Below are 24,952 nucleotides of genomic sequence, written 5' to 3' on the forward strand. Positions count from 1 at the left end.
TCTCCTTCCCAGTGGGATGATGATTCGATGACAGGCAGAACTCATGTGATTGATCTCCGCCTACATGGCTGGCTCATTTAAACATCATCGCAGATCTGTAGGAGCCACTCATGGAAAAACAGCTACCACTCAGCTAGGTAAAGAGCGCCACCCCAGCCACCTCTTTCTACAGATCTTCAGAGGGTTTCTCAGGGACTGTTTCAGAGTTAGTTTCCACAGCTCACTTTGCATGAATTCCTGGCTCTAATCCTACAAAGGTCACACAGAGGCCACTTGCCTGTGCGGAAGGCTGTTTTGGAAATAGTGATCATGGAACACAAATTTTGGGGGGAGCCTCTATGCTGCAGGATTTCCATAATAATGAGTCATTAACTTTATCAAATGGTTATAGGTGCTGATGACTCATAACAGGAGCAGGCTAAGCAGTCTCTCCATACTGGGACACATTCAAATAATTACACTATTCATGAACACCAATGAAACATAAGCAAGAGTCTGAATAGTTAAACCAACTCTGGTAGTGAGTCTAATCTAATAAGAACAAATCTTTTACAGACAGTTGCATAAAAGATAGCAACTAACTGTAGATGCAATTTGTCTGAAATAGTTGGGCATATTCAAATTAATTTTCATGACATTTTCAAACAACATGGGGTGGGGGTTTTTTTCCTCCCCACATTGACTTTTTACACCACATAAACAGGCACAAATGCCATGTCATTTCCCCCTCTGTTATATCAGCTTCGTTCTTTTCCTTTTTGATTTTTCCAACTGGAAAATTGAAAATTTCAGCCAATAGTGACATTTTGTCTAAGCATTTTGTGTGTGTCAGAATGCCTTTTCATGGGCGGCGGGCGGGGGGGGGGGATCCTAAAACCAATCTTTGAAACGTCTAAAAATTTGCTACATAAATTTTTTTGTATATTAGACATAAAACAGAGAGAAAAGCTGGAAAACATATTATACTTTTTATTTTATTTTGCAATGTGTTTAATTCCCAGCCATTTCCCCTGCCCCCCACCACAATTCCTATACTGACAAAAATAATACTTAGCCATTTCATCTCTGACTTAGAAGGAAAAGAACAAAACCTTATATCAGATGTCACCAACATGCCAAGTGTTTTCAGAAAATGGGCAGGACCAGGTGGGACTTTTGTCCAGTAGGGTTTCTGATTGGTCCCTGAAGATTTGATTGGCAAGTAAAAAAAAAAAAAGCTTTGGCAGCAGCAAAACAATCTTCACCAAAGGTAAGCTGTATATAAGTAAGAAAGTATTTTTAAACAGTATGTTCATTTTAAAAGGCAGAGTTTCTTGCTGAAATGTTGAAGAGTTACTTTTAAGTATAACCTCACTTCCTGACATTTTTTGGTTGGCTCTGCCTCCTGCGGCAGTCTTTTTAGGGTTGCTCTCACCATCCTGCTCCCACCCACCCACCCAATTACAAACCAAAGCCGCCCATGCTTAGCTTCTGAGATCTGATGAGATCAAGCTCGCCTGGACTATCCAAGTCAGGACAATCACATTAATATTAATAATTAAATCCTGCCTGCTCAAAGAGGTCTCTTAGGTAGAATCTTGGGTGAGAAAATGGTGGTATTTTATGCTAATGGACAAAATCACAACAAATAAACAGTTAAGAGACAGAAGGAAGTTCACACTCTGGGTATTTACATGAAGGTGGAACACATTAATCAATTGCTGGAATAGGATTAAACCAAAAGAGAATGGTTCTTTTGATCTACTGAGATGTATATAAGTCTTCATCTGCAGAATTTGAATAGGAACAGGTTAACTTTTTAGAGTTTAAGTTTAATTTATGATCTGCTTGTCTTGCTGATTGATGCTATTTACGCGATAATTTGCATCTCACTGAAATTATATATCCTCGTGAATTAAGGTTGATATTTATATGGTTACTTATGGTTCGTTCATCTCACTGAATGTTATGTACTCCTTTGTACTAAGATTGGTGTTTATATTGTCATCCATGATTTATTTCACTGAATGTTATCTATTTTTGTGACTTAGATTAATTTTATAAAAGTAATTACATGTGGTAAATAAAAGATGCTGCCACTAACATGGGTGTCCTCCTAACCCAGCTCTTGGAAATTACCACCCAAGGGTTCCGATGCACTTGTGAAGATACTACACAAGTGCTGTGGGTGTAAGTATTTTAAACGTCACACACATTTGACCATTGCTTAATCATCTTTTCTCTCTTGTTGCTATGATCTTCTCATCCGTCATCCAAATGTCACTTTCAAATCAGCCACAAACTTCTGCTCCTTGCGGTTTTAAAAACACAACTATAAGAGTTACCAACCCAAATATTTTGCAGAACCTACCCACCAATACAAGTCCTTCATGGCACAGAGGGTCTGAAAGAAGAAAAAAACAAGAAGCGGCTCTTTTCCAGTTTATAAAACTGAGAGAGACAGATACCTATATTATCTCCTCTGCACACACATCTGCACTAGAGGATCCGGCTCCAGGATTAGCAACAGATCCTGGGAGGCCCCACACCCCCTTCCCACTTCATTCCCATGCTGAATGCCACAAAGTTTTGGCCAGTACACACTGCACAGCTTGTTCAAATGGGCATCCTCTAGGGATGAGGATGGATTGTCTCCTTTCACCTGCTCTTTTTCTGTGCTCTCCTCTTGGAAGTTCTCCTCTTTCACCTACTCTGCTACTATGTGGCTTGAGGGAAGCCTTTAAGCTCGCCCAAAGTATGTCTTGTGGTGTACGACCACCAGAGAAACTACATCACTTCCGACCTGATCGTGGTTGGTTACTTCTGGTCAGGCAGGTTGTGATGCAGAGCCATGGAGAAGCTCCAAAAGCCAGGGCACATGACACACACTCTGGAATGTTAGCAATGTAGGATACATAAGTAAATAAGTAAAATGGAGAAATTCAGAGAACACGGCTAAGCATCTGTGCGTGTGAGCAGAAGAGGCAATAAACTTACAGAGTCCACATACTTCAGTAAAGAAAATAAGAGACCTTTTATTTAGGAACTCCATTCAGGATAGGAGAGAGAGAATCTAATGTAATCTATCTAAGCTAGGATGCTGGTAGATACAGGGATCAAGCCCTGTGTCCTCCATGGTGTGTGCTGTGCACCTGAGGAAGATGAAGAAGGAAGGAAGTTCCCTGAGAATGTTACACATCAAAGGGATAGCATCAGATAGAGGCCGTCGTCACACGGGCTTCTATTTAGCGTGAAAATGGCGCAATTTCCCGGCAAACACCCACCTTATTCCAACACTGATGCGATTTTCTCTCTTCTGCTTTGTGCTTGATAGTCGCGATATTTTGCGCCTCAGTGTGAATGCCTCACATCGATATTTTTCGCCTCGCCACACCATAGGCCCACCCTTTTTTTCTCTCCTCAATCCCAGAATCCATTTCTCCCGCGACTCCCCTTTTTTTTTGTAATAATGTCCTTATATCGCTATAATGACATCTCACAATGAACATTTTCTGCTGAAGAAAACAAGTAAAAATGACTGAATTGCCATTAGAGAAATTTTTATTTTAACCCAAAACCACACCTCGCTAAAAATGGCCGTGTTCAGTCATTTTCCAGGGTTTTTTTTTAATTACGATGTTATAGCGATATAATGACTTTATTTTTTTTGCACGGGAAAATTTTAAACTCCACAGCCACTCTATCCGACTTCCGCTTTCAGTTTTGCATTACCGAGAGGATCTTAGGCGCGGAAGACTGTGGCCTCATCCAGCTGACAACAACTTCAGTTGTGCACACGGATTTCAGATTATTCAGGAAACAGCAGTAGATTAGGAAGCTAATGTTATTCCGTTATAGCGGAATTAAACGCCAAAAAAAGGGGGGTGGGGAGGAGCTGCTTCTGCGCCCATTAGAGAGAACAGAACAGAGCGTTTAGGTGTGGACAGCTGGGAGCGCGAAGAAACGCGAGGTGACCCAAAGAAACATTACTGTGCCAATATCAGCGATGACTCTATATGCTGTAAATTTAACGGAACAGATGCCCGTGTGACGATGGCCAGAGTGTGCCTTCCTCTCTCTCTCTTGAACTCTATTGTAAGCCCCCTCTGTAACCTGAGACCAGGAACAAGAGATAGAATACAAGTCCTTCACTTCTTATATGATCTGTTCTTGGTCTCTTTTTAGCCCTTCCCCTACTCCCATTGTTGCCTTTTAGCACTATGCAGACCTTCCATTCCATGGAAACCAATGCAACAGGAGATGGTAATGGGCCGGACAAAAGCTTGCAAAACACATCTAAGCCATCAGATGGGCAAATCATCCCTGTGCTAGTTTTGTTGTGTGGATACATGTTAGGAGGCTACATTTGGCCACACTTTCCTGCGCTATCATCCTATGAACTATGCGTAAGGGTTGCATGTTATGCTTAATTTCAGGGGTGGAGATGGCAGAGCTCAAGCATCTCTGGAAAGACTACCCATTGTTCTAGACACGCATCCTATTAACTTCAGATACGTATGGACACACTATAGTTTCTCAGCTGTATCAGAAATACACTTTTGATCTTATTCAGGGGCGCTTCTCTCTCTGTTTCCAAGGCTGAGCCTTGGCATTGAAAAGAACTGATCTTGGACTAACAGTTGTTGAGCCCCACCATATGTGGAAGCATTTTTGTGCACTGGAAGTGTGTAACATTTGGGGAGTTCCTTGGTTTCAAGCATAGGCATCGATCGCTGTGTCCTTCACCTATACATGCAAAGGCATGAGTTGGAAATAGGGCTGCCAGGTCCTCTTACCATCCCAGTGGGAGGCTGAGGACCTGGTGCTTACCTTTTCTGTTGCCCCAGCATGCTTCATTCTGGTGATCTCAAACGGGCCCAATTCGGCCTGTTGCAAAAGTGCGCACTCATTCATTAGGCGGTGCAATGACGGCACTCCCGGGAGTGACATCGTCACACTGCCCTTGGGAGCATGCCTGGGAGGCCCATTCCCGTGCCCTTCTCCCCCGCTGGCCAGGTAAGTGGTGGCGGGGGGTGGACAGTGAAAGTGGGGGATCCCCTGCCACCACCAGGGGAATGGGATCCCTAGTTGGAAATTTTGCACTAGAGGTCTCAGGTGGTAGAATGGGATGTGCCACTTCAGACTGCAGCTGGGGGAATCACATTATGCAAGTCTCCCCTACCTTTCAAAAAGAAACCTAGTAACATAACGAAGAGCAGGCTGTATCAGAATCCCTTCCTCCAACAGGTTAATTCTTTATGCAAAGTGGCATTAAAAATGGCACATTCACACATTACTTTCAGTCTAAAATACCCTCCATAGGACTCTACCACTTTTTTCCCCCGCAGAACAGGCCTATGAACGAAGAATTCTGCACAGTGTTTAGATCAACCAGAGCCAAATGAATGTTAAATAGCAGCTTCTCTGCATGTAAACAGACAGGCTAAATGGTCCATGTTTGCTCAGCTGCTGTTTGCATGTATTTTTTAATCTTCGTCCAGATTGGGACCCCGGTAAGGGATTGGGGGAAACCAAACATCTCTCTCTACACAAAGAATAAATTCCTTACATGTAACAAACCAGTCTTGCTATGAATGATCCCCCAATATCTTTTTATTTACTCCATTTAAGAGAATCTTAAACTCACTTGATTTGCTTTGGCTCATAAATCAAACCTCTTTAAAGTAGAGTTTAAAATGTATTCAGCAGCCTGATTAACCCTCATTAATCTTTGGAGCTTTTCTGAAAATTAACAGTAATTTACTGTTGAGTGAAAAACAGGAGCTGTGTAAAAAAAAAAGCAAATCTTCCTGAATTGGGACAATTGTCACCAGAGGAATTTGATTTCCTAGCACCTCCCATGCTAGGCTTGAGTTTTCATCACAGCGTCCTCCAGAGATGTTGCTGTGAGATGCAGAGACTGGAAGGAGGAGGATGAGTGAAAAGAAACTATAACATACACAAGAAAATTCGAGTAACAAATGCGTGTACACCACTCTTCTTTCTTTTTTTAAACTCCAAGTTATCCTCTTTAGTAGTAATAGCACACAAGAATATGGAAAAAAATCTTGAGCCCAGATGGTCAAAGGCTTTTAGAAAAAATGTTGCTTTAGCTATCCTTTTTCTAGTGCTTCTACTGAATCACACTGACTACCTCTTTCTGCAGAATTAGAGTGCCATCTCTAAGCAGAGTTACACCCTTGTAAGTCCATTGATGTCAATGGGCTTAGAAGGGAGTAAGATTGCTTAGGATGGCACTGCTCACCATTGAGTTCCAAACAGAATCTCCTTCGCTTTAAGCATGAAGTACAGTAATATTAATATTGCTTGAGCGAAAAATGCGGAACTACACTTTGGAATGAATCCAAGCGTAAGTCAGCGGCCTGCAATCCCGCAAGACCCGGAAAGCGTAGCTGCTCCAGAAAACGGCAGCCCAGTTATGGCCAGGGCATCTTGAAACAGCTACACTGGCTGCTACTTTGGCTGTTTCTGGGTTAAATTCAAGATGCTGGGTTATACCTTTGAAAGCCCTTTGGGGCCTGGGGCCCATATATCTTGTCTCTTCCCATGTGTTCCTGTTGGGAATACAATGTCTTGCGTACAGAGAAGGCAGAAGACACAGAATACCTGCAAGGGGCAGCAGATCTGACAGTTAGATAGATGGCAAGGTGGGATCCTCCTTTCTTCCTCTCTTCTGTCCTTCTTGCATGTCTCCAGATTGGTATTCTTAGGCTACTTCCTGCTTCCTGTTTCTTCCCAGAATTCCCTCCTTCTTATTTACTGACTGTCTATTCTTTTTCTCTCCTTTCTGTCAAAGTTGTAGTTCCTGAATAAACTCTCTTCATTCACTCCTTAATCAGACTCAAGATCATTCCTAAGATATACCAGAACCTACAGTTCCTATGTACCAACTGGGGTTGCCAGCTCCAAGCTGGGAAATTCCTGGAGATCTGGAGGGTGAAACCTGGAGAAAGTGGGGTGTGGAGAAGAAAAAGACCTTGGCATGGCATAATTCCATAGATTCCACCCCCCCCAAAGTAGCCATTTTCTCCAGTTGAATTGATCTCTGTGGCCTGAAGACCAGTTGTAATTCCAGGAGATCTCCAGCCACTACCTGGAGGCTGGCAACTGTGGCACAGTACCAACTGTGGTCTTCAGGCTACCACTTGCTGGCTGTTCCCACACTTAGGGGTGGCCACTCTGGCATCGACCAGAGGCTGGGCCTTTTCCGTCATGATTCCCACTCTATGGAATGTGCTAATTGAAGAGGTGAAGGGAGAACCCTTCACCGGAGATCTTCAGGCCGCTCTACAAGTCCCAGAGCTTTTGATGCGGTATGAACAGCAGCCAGGCATCTTTTTTGGATGAGGAGGCATTCTGGGTTTTTAAAATTCTGTTTGGTTTTTATTTGTAATGTTTTAACTGCTTTTTGGAATCTACCTTGAGGTAAAAGGAAAGTCTGGGTATAAATGCTTTAATAAATAAATACAGCAAAATGAAATATTTTTTCCAAACCTGAGAATATATTCAGGTAGCATATACTCTATGCTATCATAAAGTTAGCCTGCAACTTTCCCTTGACCCTGCCGGGATCCATACCTGACTCTTTGTAACTTCAACCGTCGGTTCTAGAAAGCCCAGGGAGGTTCTATACCACCTAGAATAGATATTGGGGGGGGGGGGGTAATGAGTAGCTTGTGGTACCATGTGGTTGCATTCCAAAGAGAGAGCTATCCAAAAGAGGTTGCACAGCAGCTGCGCATAGGATGACAAGACAAGAGATGTTCCTTTATCAAATTCCATGGGTGCTTCTGTCATCGGACATACCGTGCCACAACTGCCTTTATTGTCCAAAAAGAGAATTCTCAGAGATGACACTCTAAGGACCTCCTTTCCTAGAGAGGTTTGTGAGATCTGCCCCTTCTTGGAGGTTAGTTAAGAGCCTAAATACATGCTGCGTGTGAGGTCAGGTCATGCATGCCCGGTCTGATTCTCAGTCACATGTTCACGTGAGGACTAACCTTTAGACGACTCTGTTGCTCCGTGTGGCTCCAAATGCTGCAAAGGAGAAGGAGGGCTTCAGGCTTCCCACCCATGCCCTTTTTTGCCAGTGGAAACAGCCACTGTGTGGGCGCTGTTTGCTCCTTTTTCTGGTTCCGCATGCCCTGAGATGGATATGTGGCGCTTGAGGAAGAGGCATACAGGTCCCCCTGTGGCCATTTCTACTGGCAAAAAAACCATTGGAAGTCTGAAGCCCTCCTTCCCCTTCACAGCATTTGGAGCTATGCAGAGTGATGGGGAGGTTTTTCTCCACACAAACATATGACTGAGAGCCAAGCTCCAAGTGACGCCTGACACAGGTTGGACACTTGTCAGCTTCCCTCAAGTTTTGATGGGAAATGTAGGCGTCCTGGTTTTACAGCTTGGCTCTCCATTACAGCTGCAAGACCATGATGCCTACATTTCCCATCAAAACTGGAGGGAAGCTGACAAGCGTCCAACCTGTGTCAGGCGTCACTTGGAGCTTAACTCTGAGCATTGGTCAGGCCCCTGGCACATGACTTGTATCACACATGACATGTATTTTGGCCCTAAGTTCATACTGTTCCAGTGAGCATCTGGGGTGGTATGATTTTTATTCCAAACCCTATTAATGTTTTATTAGAATCTGATGCAATTACAGTTTATAACTGTTACTGATGCTGGGATGTGTTTTTTGTTTATTTGTAATCGGTCTAATTGTATTGATTGGGTTTTATTGTCGTTTAAATTGTTGTTAGCCACCCTGAGGCTATTTTTACGTAAGAATGGCCAAAGATACTAATTGGAGAGGGGGAGATAAACAATTGCATGCATTCATTTTCCAGCATTCATTTTTGTTCTAGCCTTGAGCAGAACACAGTGAATAACTTTAGTCCCTTATGAGAGGAGCACAGTCTGTCTGACTCCGAAGCACAGACAGAACAGTAATAATTATTCTCTACAGTAACCTTGTTGAGGTGCTGAGGGTTGGTATTTGTAGCTATTTACAGCAGCAAGGGCAGCAGGAACCAACAAGCAAGGGCTTTGTTTCCCAGTAGAAAGGGGAAGGTGCCAATTTGTGCACAGGGCCGAGCCACTGCTTCCTAAGGGAGAGCGGGCCAGCACTTCAGCACCATTATTAACAGCCGATGTTTCTCCTTGCTGCCTCCCCCTACCCGTGGGTGTCTGCCAGGCCTTGAAGCACAGTCACATGACCGGATTCCTAGGGGAGTTGTGTCATATACTTATAATGGAATTATTCCACTTCAACACACACACTATTGCAGTCGGGGAAGGGAAAGGGATGGAAAGGGCTGGACGGGGAAAATGCCGAGAAGCCTTACTTTAGATAATTGCCAAGTCTGCCTGCCCTTGGCAGACTCACATTGTTGGGAGCCTGCACTCTCGTCACTAACTTGTATGCCTCACTCATTCCCAGTTGGCCAATATTATGACAGGAGCTGCATGGATCATGCCACATGGCCAAGACAGGGGGAGAAATATGCAGGTATGTAAATTAGAATCCAGACTCTAAGCCATAATCAGAAGTGACCGCAATAAGCCTGAAGCAGTAAGCAGTGGAACGGCACTTGGGCTGAGTAAGGTTAGAGGTAGGCAACAGATTTTAAAAGAGTCAGCTCTCGCTCCAATCATCCATATAGTATAATTTATATTCCTCCTCCCAGGAGCACAGGGCAGTTCTCCTCTCTTCCTATGCATCCTGAAAATAATCCTATGAGATAGGTTAGGTCAGCTCACCAGTCAACACCTCCACCTGCCTCAACCAGGTCTGCTCCCAGATCCTCTACCTGATCCCTCTGGTCCTTGTAGCCAGAACTGCTGTAGCATACCCGTGAAGTGGCTGGATTGTGAGTCAGCAGCACTCTTGCTGGTTTGAATCCCTCTACAGCCACGAGCTCAGCAGGTGGCCTTGGGTAAGTCACTCCTCTCAGCCCCAGCTCTTCAGCTGTATTGTAGGGGTAACAATAACACTGACTATGTTCACTGCTCTGAGTAGGCACTAATCTGTCTAGAAGAGTGGTATATAAGCACACTATTGTTGTTGTTGTTGTTATAGCAAGGTGAAGCTCTGAAGTAGCTAGACCATCAAAGTCCCAGGTGATGCAGCCTGCTGTATTCCTGGCCAAGAAGGCTGTCTCCCTGGTCCTGACTTGGGGTGTTGTGTGGTATGACAGAATACTTCCTCTGCCTAGTCACTTGGAGGCAAGTCTTATTTGCCACAGGCAAACAATTCTGTACAGACCCATTCTTTGCTGTGACAACACTTGGAATGTGGGACAGATATGGTCCATCATATTGTTGAGATTCCAAGAGTTATGGTTTAAAGAAGGTCAAAAATTGCTGCTTTAGCTTAATTGTATAATAATAGTTGAGTATGTAAATACTGCATACACATAAACATTCACACACACGGTTTCGATCCCAACAGTAATTTACGCTAACAGAAAGTACTTCTGTTAGTGGAACAAAGCCTCCTCCACCCTTCCACCACATCCCAAAGATACCCCTGAAATGCTGCTGTGATGGGACAGGGCACCTTCAGAAGCAACATGAGGGGTGAAGGGGGAAACCTTGAAAGCTGGAGTGTGTTGTGTAAGAGTGTTGGACTAAGATCTGGGAGTCCCAGATCTGAATCCCTACTCTGTCATGGAAGCTTCCTGAGTAACCTTGGACTGGTCAAACACACTCAGCTTAACCCACTTCACAAGGTTGTTGCAGGCATAAAATGGAGGCGAGGAGAATAATGTAAGTTGCTTAGGATCCTTGTTTGTTGTTGTTGTTGTTGTTGTTGTTGTTGTTGTTGTTGTTGTTGTTGTTGTTGTTGTTGTTGTTGTTGTTGTTGTCCCGCCCTCCCCACAAGCGGGCTCAGGGCGGGTCACAACAATAAATAAAATATACAGAGATAAAATCACAATAATTTAACACCTGCTCGCCGTATAAAAACCATATAGCATCTTATGGAGGTGGAGGAAAGGTGGGTATATATTTATTTATTTACATAATTTGTACCCTGCCCTTCTTCCTAATGGAGATACAAAGAGGCTTACATCATTCCTTCATTTCCCCCTCACAGCAGTCTTGTGAGGTAGGCCTAAGTTCACCCAGCAAGCTTCCATGGCAAGTTGAGGATTTGAATCTGGGTCTGACACTAACTGCTACACTACACTGTCTCTTGAAATGTAATAAATCAACTCAAGATTATTGCCAAGGTCCAACTCATAATGAACACGCAATATGGGAGCACTGGAAGGGTCAAACACAAATCCGTGAGAAATGGAAGCAAGCAAACTTGCAGTGCAGATGTGGATTAAGTGAACTGAGCAAGAAATATAGAGACATGAGGTGAGCTTGGAAAGGATTATGTGAAAATGCTGTCACAGAGGTAAACAAGCTGTGACAGCCGTTTTCTTCCGGCTGAGGGAACCCACACAGCCTCCCTTTAATGCGTTCAAGTACAAAACAGGCTTTCACTGACTAGCCATCAGATGGGCTCCTTTCACACACACACAGGTTTCCACCTACACCAGCTTGCCCTTTTCCAAGTGTCAGACTAAAGGCTACAAGGGCTGTTCATCACCAGAGACAGTCTTCACAACTCTGTCCTCTTCTAGAGGTAGAGTGAAACCACTCTGTCATAATACCAGGCAAAGGTCACTGAGTCTCTCTCTACACAAGACATGTTACATGAGTAGGATCAAGTGAAAGATCTTACACTTGTTCTCCTGTTGTGGATACACATGCACTGCAAGGGAGACAGATTACACTCGAATATAAGACCACACAGAAAGTAAGTCACTTGAGCGTCCCCATGTAAGATGTCTTGTGTAGAGAGACTCTGAGGCAGACACCAACTGAACTGCTGCTGCGTTTCCCTCCAAAATTCCTTACCCACGCTGATTGGATGCCAGGGCAGCACTCCTATAGACTCAGGGATAAAACAGCAGTCTATTTTACCTTTCATGGGGGCACACAAGCTGAGCAGGAGGCACACAAGCTGAGCAGAAAAACCCACAGTGTATGTTAAGCCTAAATTGCCATCACTCAATCGTACCCAGCCCATGTCAAATTCTATCCAAAACTCATACTAGGCACGTTTTTTTGTTTAGTGAATTTGTACGCTGCCTCTCCAGAACCTACCCAAGGTGGCTCACAACTAAAACAAGCCAAGACAATAAAAACAGGTCAATAAATAACATCAGGGCATTAAAACAGCATTCGAATAAATCACCTTATTTACCACACCTCCTCACCAAGCACATATTCAAAACAAAGTAAATCGTGTACTCTATCCACAGTTCCCCCTGGCCCACCCAGGCCCCACTATCTTGCAGATCCTACTCACATTGTACAGCACTGTAGTCCATCCTTCCATGGTAATACACTGGAAGACAGTCAGCACCGCAAAGAGGATGTTGTCAAACTGAGTGATCCCATCGTTGGGACCGATCCATTCCCTGCATTCATAGCCTGCAGGGCATCCCTGTACCCCACAGGGATGAGGCGGGTCCAGTTCTTGTAATTCACCTGCAGTCACAAGAGATAAAACAGTGTAGATAAAGCAAAGAGCAATGGTATTTACCAAGAAAGACACAACGAGCCAGGAAACATGTATATGATCAGTTTTGTTCCAGGGAATCTCAGGATTCATCAGAAGGTTATTAGAGGTTCCTTACTGACAAGATTGATAAGGGTGGGAAAGCTTCCTAGAAATACCGTTTGCTCTCCATTATTGATCCATTATTGAAAAAGCAAAATTATTGATCTTCTCTTGCAGCTACAAAGGAGTGCTGAATATGTTCTAGGGTACGCTCTCACTTCACGCCAAGCAAGAATGAGGCCAATAGGCCTGGCTGGCTCTATGTATGAGCTTGTGCTGAGTGCTCATACATGCCCTCTGCAACATGGCCAGAAGCAAGAAGGTTCTTAGCCTTTAAGTTAATGTACAAAAGTTGCACTGAAGGTAGATGTTTGAAAACATTGCCCAGGTAAAGATGGATTGATAGCACCAAGTTGCAGCATTTTTTTAAAAAAAATCATTAAGTGAATCAGATAGCCTCATATTTCAAAAGCTAGATCACCCCCCTCCCCCCTACCACAATGGTCCATTCAAAATTCTGTTCCCAACAACCTAATTTTTTAAACAGGCAGATTTGAAAGCATAAATCACCGACACTTCTTAATTCCCACATCTGAAGCTGCATGCAAAATAATGACACACAAATCTCAGCACCATTACTGCCATGCAAATAAAAGTACTTGAGAGATTCTCCAAAGTGCACAAATCCCACCATTGGGGAGACCTGCCTGCTGTAATCTGGTAGTAGAAAGTGTCCTCAAGTAACGGCCAACTTATGGCAACCCTTCAGAGGGTTTTCAAGGCAAGAGATGAACAGAGGCGGTTTGCCCTTGCCTGTCTCTGCTTAGAGAACCTGGACTTCCTTGGCGGTCTCCTATCCAAGTACTAACTGGGGTTGACTCTGCTTGGCTTCTGAGATCTCACAAGATCAGGGTAGCCTGGCCCATCCAGCTCAGGGTGCTCCACATCATTTCAAAACTAGCATAATCCATGTCATTCCAATTATACGAAACAGAGAACTCATATACTGCAAGAATCTAAGTGAGGCCACAAGGCATCTCTGCTCAGCCTGCTCAAAAATGCATGTTGAAACCCCTCCCCATGGTCTTTTTCATTGGAGGCTGATGACCCTTCCCCCTAGCATCAAGATTTGACCCCAGTGTTATGGTGTCCCCATGCACAGTGCTTTATTTTTTGCCACTGAGGTCAACAGCCATGGATAGTATAGGAATATATTCAGCAATTCTGTGTGTGGTCCGAACGTATCAACTGCTTTGATCCCAGTTTTGGGGAGGGGGTGGACATGACCAGGTGTAGCACCCCCTCAAACAGTCCTGAAGTTGCAGTCTGTTTATTTTCTCTGCAGAACTCAATGAGAGTCTCTGAGGATGAAAATGGTCCCCTCTATACAGGGCTTTTTTCTGGGAAAAGAGGTGGTGGAACTCAGTGAGTTGCCCTCGGAGAAAATGATCACATGGCTGATGGCCCCGCCCCCTGATCTCCAGACAGAGGGGAGTTTAGATTGCCCTCTGCGCCACTGAGTGGTGCGGAGGTCAATCTCAACTCCCCTCTGTCTGGAGATCAGGGGGTGGGGCCACCAGCCATGTGCCCATTTTCAAGAGGCTCCGGAACTCTGTTCCCCCGCGTTCCCCCTTAAAGAAGCCCTGCCTCTATAGCTCCACCCTTCATCTGCACAGCTCCTCCTGGATTCTGTTTCTCGGTCACTTCAAAAGTCATGCAGTGTATGTAAAGTGTAATCAAATTGCAGCAGACTTATAGCAACCATTTAGGGTTTTCATGGCAAGAGATTAACAGAACTGGTTTGTCATTGCCTGCCTCGGCATAGTTACTCTGGTGGTCTCTCATCCAAGTAATAACCAGGGCTGACCCTGTTTATCTTCCAAGATCTGACAAGATCAGGCTAGCCAGGTTAGGGTAAATGTGATGCTAGAGCATAGGAAATATATTCATGTGTGATGTTGGAATTCAGTAGTATATTTATGCTTCTGAATCTCTTTGTTGTATTTAAACTATCAAATATAAAACTTCATCCTCTGGAAGAAACCCCACAGATACAATTTGGCACTGATTTGATTTTCAACAGTATTCCCATAGGATGTACTGAATGGAGCTGGGGAGAAGGATCAAGTACTCATGTCTGTCCTTTTAAAATTGTTATCATGATACAATTAAGTTTGTAATGGCACTCAAATAATGCCCCTCGTCCTGTTTTGTTGATGGGAAACCAAGGACTAAAATAGAGATGCCCAGCATAAGGCCTAGGGGCCACATGTGGCTCACCAAGAGCCCCCGCTCTTAGGACAACCAACAATTTGGTGACTCAGCCAGCATTGCTAGACTCAATGTCCCAGAAAGGCCATATCTGCAGTGTAAGAGTAGCTGGGTGCCAATTAAACAGCACCAGAAGTGATGGGTGGCAGAGCCAAAACACACGAGACACCTGATACATGGAGAACATACTTTTGTTTCCTGCAAGGTTCCACGGAAATGGTAGTGAGAAAGAATCTCTGCCAGGGAGGTTCTTTCTCTAGGTGTCTTGTCTACTCAGCTCCCTCTCACTGCTGCCTGATCCCCTTGCTCTCCTAAAAGCGCTCGGCAGCCAGAGGGGGCTGATTGGCTCCTTGTCCCTCTTGCCACTGCCAGTGAGTTCGGTTCCCTCTGGCTGCCAAGTGTATTTTAGGGAAGCAAGGAGAGCTGGTGGCAGCAAGAGAGAGCTGGGTAGACAAGATGCCCCCCCCTCTTCTCCCTGGTCTTCCTGGCAGAGATTCTTTCTCACTACATTTCCTGTGGAACCTTGCGGGAAACAAAAGCGTGTCCGCCATGCATTAGGCATCTCATCTGTTTGGGCTCTCAGAAACATTGCCAAGTGGTGTCAACACTCAAGACAACAAAGCAGTGAGCCAGGTTTTGGAAGAGGGAAACTGTGGTAGCCAAAGGGTTGAAGCCTTTCTCCCTCCCCTGCACAACCCTGAATGGAAATTTAGGATGCACAAATCTGCAATTTGCCATTTATCTATGGAATGAGATAGTGATCTTTATCTTGCTGCTCAGTGCCTTAAATGTTGCCAAATTTCCAACATCCCAAACCATGGGATTCATGGGGCAAGGCCTGATGACATTATGAGGTGAGCTTTGGAAATGTCATACAATATGGCTAGCTTTGCTCCAGCCAAGGTCAACTCCCGTCCATGCAATTGTTTGAGTTGTGCCCCCTGGCTAGAATAAGGCAGGGGAAAGGAATATACAGTGTTCTGTACCTGAATTGTTCACATAGCAAGCCCGGTGTAGTTTCCCACTGTAGAACTCCAGACCAATAATGGCAAACATCAAGATAGCAAAGAAGAGAAGGAGTCCTATCTGGAGAAGAGGCACCATTGCCTTCATGATGGATTTGAGCACAATCTGTAAACCTGTGGGCAAAGAGAAAGGAGAAGAGCACAATGAAAAGGAAGTATCAGTGAGGGAGCCCATAAACAGGGCTCATTTTGAGGGGGAACGTACAGGAACGCAGTTCCTGCAGTTCTCCAATGAGGTCACATGTCAGGTGGCCCTGCTCACCCGACTCAGCCATTTTGGGCCCAATTTTGGCCCTGAATGGCCAAGATTGGGTCCAAAGCAGCCAGGATAGGTGATGTCAGGGGGTGTGGCATATGCAAACCAGTTATGCAAATGGCACATTTCCAGTGATGTCAAGGGGTGTGACATATGCTAATGAGTTATGCTAATATGTTATGCTAATAAGTTCCTCCAGCTCTTTTTCTACGAAATGACCCCTACCCATAAGTAAACTATTCCTCTGCTGCAGAAAAGGAGCTTGGGGAGGAGTAAAAAGAAAAATAATACAAGCCGCTGCACTCTGAAGAAGTCCTCAGAAATTGAGACAATTAAAGAAAAACTTCTGGGAAATCTGATGGCTCCAACAACACCACAGTGTAAATCACAGAAGTGGGGGAGACCAAGCATTCATTGATCCAAAGGAAAAGGCTATCCATGTACCCCAGGAGCCCTATGCAATCCAAGGGACAGTGTGCAGCTTCCTCAGTGGTGCATGCATCACTTTAAGACTTGCTTGGATGACCCCACAGCCCGTTCAAAGCAAAAATTAAACTAACTTTTTTGGGGAAAAGAACAATCAAAATTGCCAAAAAATGTAGGTGTTTGAAGCTGAAGAAAAACTGAAATTAAATGAGCCATTTCAGCTCAGCCTAAATGGTAGCTATTTTATTTCTAAGGCATTATACATGAACCCTGACAGCCATTAAACTGCTCGTTTCACCTTAAGTTTGTGACAGTGAAAAGATTACAGCTATCACATTATCCTTTACAGGCAGAATGAGTGTATATGGAGGGTACTCCATTTTCAGGAATCAGGTAATCATTTCTATTTGGAAAGACCAAAGCAGTCATGCACAATTACGATTATATCTTCTTTAAGAACAGGTCTCTCAGGATGCTCTGCTCTGACTCTGTCAGGAGCATGCAGCAAGTTCTCCCTGGCCCATTCCTGTGCACCCCCCACCCGCTGGCCAGGTGAGAGGGGGTGGGGGTGGAGGCTTGGAGTGGAGACCTAGAGCCTGGGATACAGGTGATGCCTGGCAGGTTATGGAGGAGCCTGATGGGATAGGGTGGAGCCTGGTAGCATCTGTCACTAACCCCTGCCACTGCTTGATAAAGCAGCAGAGGAAAAACTGGTATGAAAAATTGGCATTTGGCAATGAAAAACTGTTTTGTGGCAACACTCTAGGATTCACCAGAGACTCTATGGTTTTACTGGAAGTGATGGCATGGCATTGCCGACTGCCATCCCACCAGTCCCACCCCGCCACCCCACGCCCAATCTTCTGCCAGGTTCCATCCACCAGTAGTTCCTAGGTGAAACAAGGAATTAAACAAAGGTAATAACAACTTCCTGCTTCTCCTTAGCTAGGCCTGAGCAGAGTAAGAGAAGGCACAGGCTGACAGAGATTTGTAACTAAGTTATTCAAATAAAGCTGGAAGTTTGTTCAAAGACAAAGAATCTTTCTATAAAGACAGAAAGAACACACTTTGAAACATGGTTTACTCACGCAGAGGAATGAAGTGGACATGAAATGGCTGAGTGCTGAGGCAGTAGAATGGAGTGTACTACTTCAGCGTAGGGTTGCCAGTCTCCAGGTGGTGCCTGGAGATCTCCTGGTATTACAGCTGATCTCCAGGCCACAGAGATCAGTTCCCCTGGAGAAAATGGCTGCTTTGGAGGGTGAACTCTATGGCATTATACCCTGTTGAAGTCCCTCCCCTCCCCAAACCCTGCCCTCTCCAAGCTCCACCCCCTAAATCTCCCAGAATTTCACAACTTGGAGCTGGCAACCCTACTTCAGAGGGATTGTTCAGTGTTTCCCTACTTTAATAATTCCTTGTAATTAGAAAACTAGCGTAGCACATAGAGTCACCAGTCTCCCAGTAGAAGTGGGAGATCCCCACCCCTGCTCCTACCCTCAGCCTGGAGCATGCTCCAGAGCTCTTCCTTGTTGTGCTGAGAATAATCTCATTCCCAGTGCAACAAAGTAGAAAAGGCCCCTGTATGAGGCTGATTTGATGAGGTAAGTTCCCCCTGTGCACCCCTCGTGCACCCCATGACCCCCCCCCCCGGTTCCCTGGGTTGGGCTCTAGGGAACCTGGCCATCCTAATAGCACACAAAAGGTTAGGATAAAATCTCTCACCTTGGTTTGTTGATGTCTTTTTCTGAGGAAGCATTAGATGACAGAACATTACAAATTTGATACTTTCTCCCCCAGAGTCTTTGAAGTAGTACGGCCCATTCTTCCACCTCAGAATTTTACCACGTCATTCTGCTCCCTCTCTAAACTAGGCCCCACACTTTCCACGAATGAAATCTCAGGCTGAAGGGCAAGGACCCAATGGATTTTCTGCCCAGCTTGTTGATTTTTGCTATTTGATCAATTTTTAGACCTATCAGGCTCCACCTCCAAAGTACTAAATGTAGCCTAGGTACGGCACTCTGACCTACCACATATGCCAAGCGACCTGTGACAGATGCCACCAGGCTCCACCCCATCCCATCAGGATGCCCCATAACCTGTCAGGCATCACTTGTATCCCAGGCTCTGGGTCTGAGAGCATCTGGAGACCTGGGCACCCCACAGTTTGGGATCATCCCATTTTTTTTTTTACATCCACATTATTTAATGAAGTGGTAAACCAGAAAGTGGTACATGCACTGCATTCCGTGGAAGCAGAAGGGGAGACAGGGAGGTGAGGAGGGGAAACCAGATGCTTACTAGGAATGCCTGAGACAAGCTTCAAGGGTCTGAGCACTCGCACTGCTCGCAGAGTCCGCAGGTCCACATGGGTGTTGAAATGTGTCCCTGCTGTGGCGAGGATGCTAGAAGCAAACAAGAAGAGAAAGTTACTATACATAGCTCTTGGGTACTGCACATATGCCTGCCTCCCTGCCTGCGGGAGGGGGCGTTACGCACACCAGGCACCTGACAGCCGGAATTGGTGCACCTTACACTCCACAGTGAGTCAACAGCCATTGCTCAGTCTAATCTTAGCATCCTTAAAGCTGAGCTGCAATTAAAACATACATGCTAGTGCTGGGGGACTCACATTTTCCAATGCAATGTGATCCAGCCACCTTTGTATTAGTATCAGGAATCACGAGCTCAACAATAGTCTCATCCTCAGCATCATGTACTTAAGAGGCTTGGTTTAGGCCAGAACTGGTCTGGTAAACTATCATAATTGTGTATGCACAAGCTATCAATTAGCCAGGCCATTAGACCTCTGGTCTTCTGCCTTTGTTTGGGTGTCAGAGCAATATCTTCTTATCTGCTGCTTTGCAGGATCCAGTTTCTAGGCCAAGCCCTTCAGTTCTAGATTCGGGTATAACCACCCACAGTCTGTTTCCCATCCATTTCTGATCAAAACTAGGTCCTTTTAAATAAACACCTAATCCCAATCTTCATATTCGTTCTTTTTCATATTTCCTTATCTCATTGGCTATCTCAGTCTTTGAAGTGGAGCATGTTTTGCAAATATATTCAGAATGCTGTTTGCATAACATTTTCCTGCCATGAAATTTCTTCCTGCAGAATTTGGGTTTGTGAATGTGTGTGCACACAAAGAACAAGCTCTTAGTATGGAGCCACTGCAACATGTAAATGCTTGTATAGGAACAGTACATATCTTAGTACCTACCCTTTCTGTGAAATCTTTGGGATAATCACACAGTCCTCGCCAGGGCTTTTTTTCTGGGAAAAGAGGTGGTGGAACTCAGTGGGTTGCCCTTGGAGAAAAGGGTCACATGGCCGGTGGCCCCGCCCCCTGATCTCCAGACAGAGGGGAGTTTAGATTGCCCTCCGTGCCTGGCGCGGAGGGCAATCTAAGCTCTCCTCTGTCTGGAGATCAGGGGGCGGGGCCACCGGCCATGTGACCATTTTCAAGAGTTTCCGGAACTCCATTCCACTGCGTTCCAGCTGAAAAAAAGCCCTGGTCCTCACCCTTAACTGAGATCTAGCCTATGAACATGTAACAGTATACACTGTTCACAAGTTACAGGGATAGGACATACAATCCATGAAAAGTGTACACTTGTTTTTTCTGTTGAGTAATTTTCATTTTATATTCAACCAATGTACAGCAGAATGTTTGACTGAAATTGCATATTCATCTAAGTACAGGTTCCTGCTTTCATTTCTAAAGGGAACACTTCTTGGCTCATTCTTACAAACAGAAATATGCATATAAATGCAGGATGTACACACATTTACTGTAACATGTGAACAGGGGTAGAATTCAGGCTGAGGCTGGGCTAGTGTTGCCAGCCGTTTGCTGGTTATCAGTGGGAGTGGAAGGGGTGTGGGGACAAGGAAATGACTTTGTGCTGACCGTGCATGCCACTTCCAGTGAAAAAATGGAAATGACATCACTGTGGTGGTGTAACACTCAAGGAACCCCCCTCCAAAACTTATTTTATTTTGAGACAAACATTATATACATACACCTTGAAATAGACTATAAATATTCTAATAAGACAAATAGATTTCAGATATTCTGCCAGTCGCAGAGGCAGACATAATTCTATTTCTTGTTGTGCACTTAGGTCACACTGTACACACATCTGGATTACAGTAGATTAATAACAGTGGCCTGATATCATATGTGGGGGTAGTGGTGCTGGCTAGGGGTTGAGAAATTCCTGAAGATTTGGGAGCAGAGCCTGAGGAAGGCGGCGTTTGGAGGAGGGACCTAAGTGAGGTATGCCATACAGTCCAACCTCCAAAGCTGCCATTTCCTCTAGGGGAACTGATCTCTGTAATCTGGAGATCAGTTGTCATTCTGAGAGATCTCCAGGCCCCACCTGGGGGTTAGCAGCCATAGTGGGGACCTACCTTCTTGTGTTAGAGTTTCTTCCCTGCTCACAATCATCCCTTATTACCCACATCTCTCTTCTCCGCCTGTTTCCTCCCCCACTGCCAAAATTTAGGGTCAAACAAGATAATACACAAGAGATGTCCAAACAGTCTCCCCAGTAGACTTTTAAAAATGAAACGCGGCTTCCAAAGGCTGTTTTAGCAGAGTCAGCTGGGGAAGGGGCTATTTAACGCATTTGCCTCCTACTTGAAATCATTTCTCCATTCAGAATTGCCCACCTCAATCTGATTTTCTCTCTGTTGGGAAAAAAGATAATGGAAGCATATCTATTTTCCCCTAACAGTGAGCAAGCATCTGGGAAGGTGGAGAGATTTTGAGTGGGCAAATAACAGGAAGGGGAAAGATTTAGCTAACTTAGAACATTTCTACCCTGCCTTTCCAAGAAATCTTACCAAAGGTGGCTAATAACAAAAGTACAACAATCAAAGAACACAAAAATGTACAACTATTAATAAAATCCCAACAATAAAATACTCAACAATAAAACAGTAATCAACCAGAAGGTAAAGGTAAAGGGAGTCCCCTGTGCAAGAACTGAGTCGTTACTGACCCATGGGGGGACGTCACATCACGACATTTTCTTGGCAGACTTTTTACAGAGTGGTTTGCCATTGCCTTCCCCAGTCATCTACACTTTACCCCCAGGAAACTGGGTACTCATTTTACCGACCTCGGAAGGATGGAAGGCTGAGTCAACCTTCAGCCAGCTACCTGAACCTATCGTGAAAAAAACTGGCTTTTCCCGATGTAATACTTCCAGAAATATAGGTCCTAAGACCAACGGGAAAACAATTATTTATCAATCATATATTACATATACATAATCATTCTTTTAATATAGCATATTACAATATTGCAGCCAATTTTTATCCTCGTTTTACAAGTTTCAGCATATAATTTATATTACATATATCATTCAAGAATCCTCCCCAGGAGGATCAAGGGGTGCAGCGGCAAATTAATGACTTGTACTATATCAAAGTCCTTTCAGGAGCTGGTTAGACAAGTTCATGGTTTGTTCCAAGATGAAAAGTGGAACCTTCAATGGTTCCCGGAACTAAGGCCGGCAATTTCCAACTAGTTCTTCGTCCCCACGGACTTCCTCAGGAGCAACGTAGGAGTTTTCCACGTCATTGGGTGAACTGACGGTGTGCCTGTTAAATGACTTTGGATGGTTGTAAATGGTTGCTCCTGAGGAAGTCCGTGGGGATGAAGAACTAGTTGGAAATTGCCAGCCTTAGTTCCGGGAACCATTGAAGGTTCCACTTTTCATCTTGGAACAAACCATGAACTTGTCTAACCAGCTCCTGAAAGGACTTTGATATAGTACAAGTCATTAATTTGCCGCTGCACCCCTTGATCCTCCTGGGGAGGATTCTTGAATGATATATGTAATATAAATTATATGCTGAAACTTGTAAAACGAGGATAAAAATTGGCTGCAATATTGTAATACGCTATATTAAAAGAATGATTATGTATATGTAATATATGATTGATAAATAATTGTTTTCCCGTTGGTCTTAGGACCTATATTTCTGGAAGAGCTACCTGAACCTGGCTTCTGTCAGGATAGAATTCAGGTCGTGAGCAGAGCTTAGGCTGCAGTACTACAGCTTACCACCCTGCGCCACAGGGCTTTGTGGTGCAAGAAATGTAGTGCAAAGGGCTCTGTAGTGCAAAAAATCAACAAGAAATGTAGTACGAATTTTAACAGGGAGTGAGTTAAAACATCAAAAGTGGGCAAAAATTATTTAACCACCTTGATGAAGAGACATGCTTTCGCCAAGTGCCTAAAGCCAGTTAGGCACCATTCAGGCATCAACGGGGAGGTCATTCCACAATAAGGGAGTCACCACTGAGAATGCCCTGTTCCTAGTCACCTCACCACTCACCTAACTTCTGAGGGAGAGGCCACTTGTGTTGATGATCTTAGTTGGTGGGCAGGACAGGACTTCATTCTCTCTCTTCTAATGGTGGTTTTCATTTACGTTTTTCTTTTTAAGTTGGAAGATGATTCAGACATTGTTGTCTGTTGTCTTTGATTGTAAATCCCTTGGGGCAGGGACCCATCTTTTTAGTTTAGCTTCTCTAGCACGATGTATATATTCCTGCTCCTGCTTTTTATATTACATCACTAAAAACCAAATTGCCTTCCTAAATAGACAGTGGATAGAGATGTTTGAAAACTAACTGGGAAATATTTCCTAGTCTTTTTATTTGCCTCCAAGTTCCATAAATAAAGCATAACTTCCAAATGTGCCTCAAAATAAAAGTGGACATCTGCGAAATTTCTCATGTCACATTTATCTGAAGTCTTTTTAAAATTCCTACTGAAGAGAAAAGTTTATTCAAGAATTGGAGTAGTTTCCCATATGCCTTATCTTAAATCTTACTGAATAGCAGTTGAAAAGATGTGGAATTTCACACTTGGATAAGATCTTTTAAATAAGACAGATTTGGAGATGTTACAGATAAGGGTGAATTTCTAGCATATGTGAAACTCAATACAGGGCACAGCTAAACCAGGTGTACCACCTTAGTCTGAACTCTCCACTGGGCCTACTTGGTTAAGCATGAGGTAATAAAATTCTGAGGTGATAAAATAGTCTACCACTTCAGACTGCAAGGGAAGGGATCATGTTTAATGCTCCTCTATGTAAAAAATGCCCTGCAGATAAAATCTTAAGCATATTCTAACCTTTCTTATGAAAAAAAATGAAATTCTGCCCTCAAGTCATAGTTGATTTATGGCAACCCCTGGTGGAGTTTTCATGGCAAGAGACTAACAGAGGTGGTTTGCCATTGCTTGCCTCTGCAACCCTGTTATGCTGTGCTGATTTTCCACTTATAAGGAAGTGTTAATGCAAGAGAACTTGGACAATGGAATCCTTCCCTGCTGTTTGAAGTGGTACAGTCCACTCTCTACCACCTCACTTCTCCGCCACCTCTGTTTTACTGCGTTCATAAACCAGGCCATGTTGCAGGCTGCTCAGAAGATTTTATGGCACTGTACACCGATTATTGCTGGTACATTTCTTTAAAAAGAAAACAAAAGAGGGAGGAGATTTTGGAAATGGGATTCACTGAGGATGGCTGGGTAACAAAATGGGACTGTTTCTTGACATGCCTCTTCTAAGGGAAGTTAATTATAAAATTTTGACCAGATGGTATGTTACATCTGCAAATTCAAATTTAATAGGTATGTAAAAAAGATAATGGGATTTGTTAGAGAGGATGTGGAACGAAAGGTACATTCATGAATTTTGACCCCCGCTAAAAAATGTAGCAAAGCAAATAAAAGATCACTGTGTAATGCTCCCCTAGGCCTCAAATTAGTCTTACTGAAGAGCAGGGGAAACAATGTGTAATTTCATATTTGCACATTCAATTTGTTTGTCAACAGCAGCACTGTTATGAGTAAACCACATCAGAAAAAAATGCTCAGGCTCCTACAATTGTACAAATCCTGTGTAAATGATGGGATGTTGCAACAGTGCAAAAGTGAATAGGTCCCGTGTGGTCATGTGGATAGTTCAAGAAAAAAGTGATTAGGTTGCCAGCCAATATCTTCACTCAAGTGGAAGGTGGAGTAAAAATGGAGATGAGAGTATAATGTTATAAGAACCATAGAGATTTTAGAAATTCCTAGAGTATCATGTCATCACTACTGGGTGAAACAGGAAATGATGTTGCAGCATTGCACCCCACCTTCCATTTTTGCTTCTGAGTGGTGGAGGGAATCTGCTGCTGCAGGTGGGAGCTTGCCACCCATGGCAGGCATTCTGATAAGCCTAAAGTGATCCATGCTCCAGTGGCATTCAGGTTAGGTCATTGTAGTGCACTCTATGAGGGGCTGACTTTGAAAATGATTCAGAAACTTCCATTGGTCT

The 24,952-nt window shown here is 44.1% G+C and overlaps 1 protein-coding gene across 1 annotated transcript in view; it reads right to left on the reverse strand.

Moving 5' to 3' along the window:
* The window catches only part of CACNA1E (calcium voltage-gated channel subunit alpha1 E), a 378,426-nt gene that overhangs the window by 226,827 nt on the left and 126,647 nt on the right, over positions 1-24,952 (reverse strand). Inside the window, exons 4-6 of the mRNA XM_054979594.1 lie at positions 18,902-19,005; positions 15,877-16,029; positions 12,365-12,546 (exon numbers count right to left, since the gene is read on the reverse strand). Of these exons, the coding sequence (XP_054835569.1) occupies positions 12,365-12,546; positions 15,877-16,029; positions 18,902-19,005 (439 nt within the window). The remainder of the gene's footprint in view (positions 1-12,364; positions 12,547-15,876; positions 16,030-18,901; positions 19,006-24,952) is intronic.

Source organism: Eublepharis macularius, chromosome 5, assembly GCF_028583425.1.
Source record: "Eublepharis macularius isolate TG4126 chromosome 5, MPM_Emac_v1.0, whole genome shotgun sequence".
NCBI classification, from domain to species: Eukaryota; Metazoa; Chordata; class Lepidosauria; order Squamata; family Eublepharidae; genus Eublepharis; species Eublepharis macularius.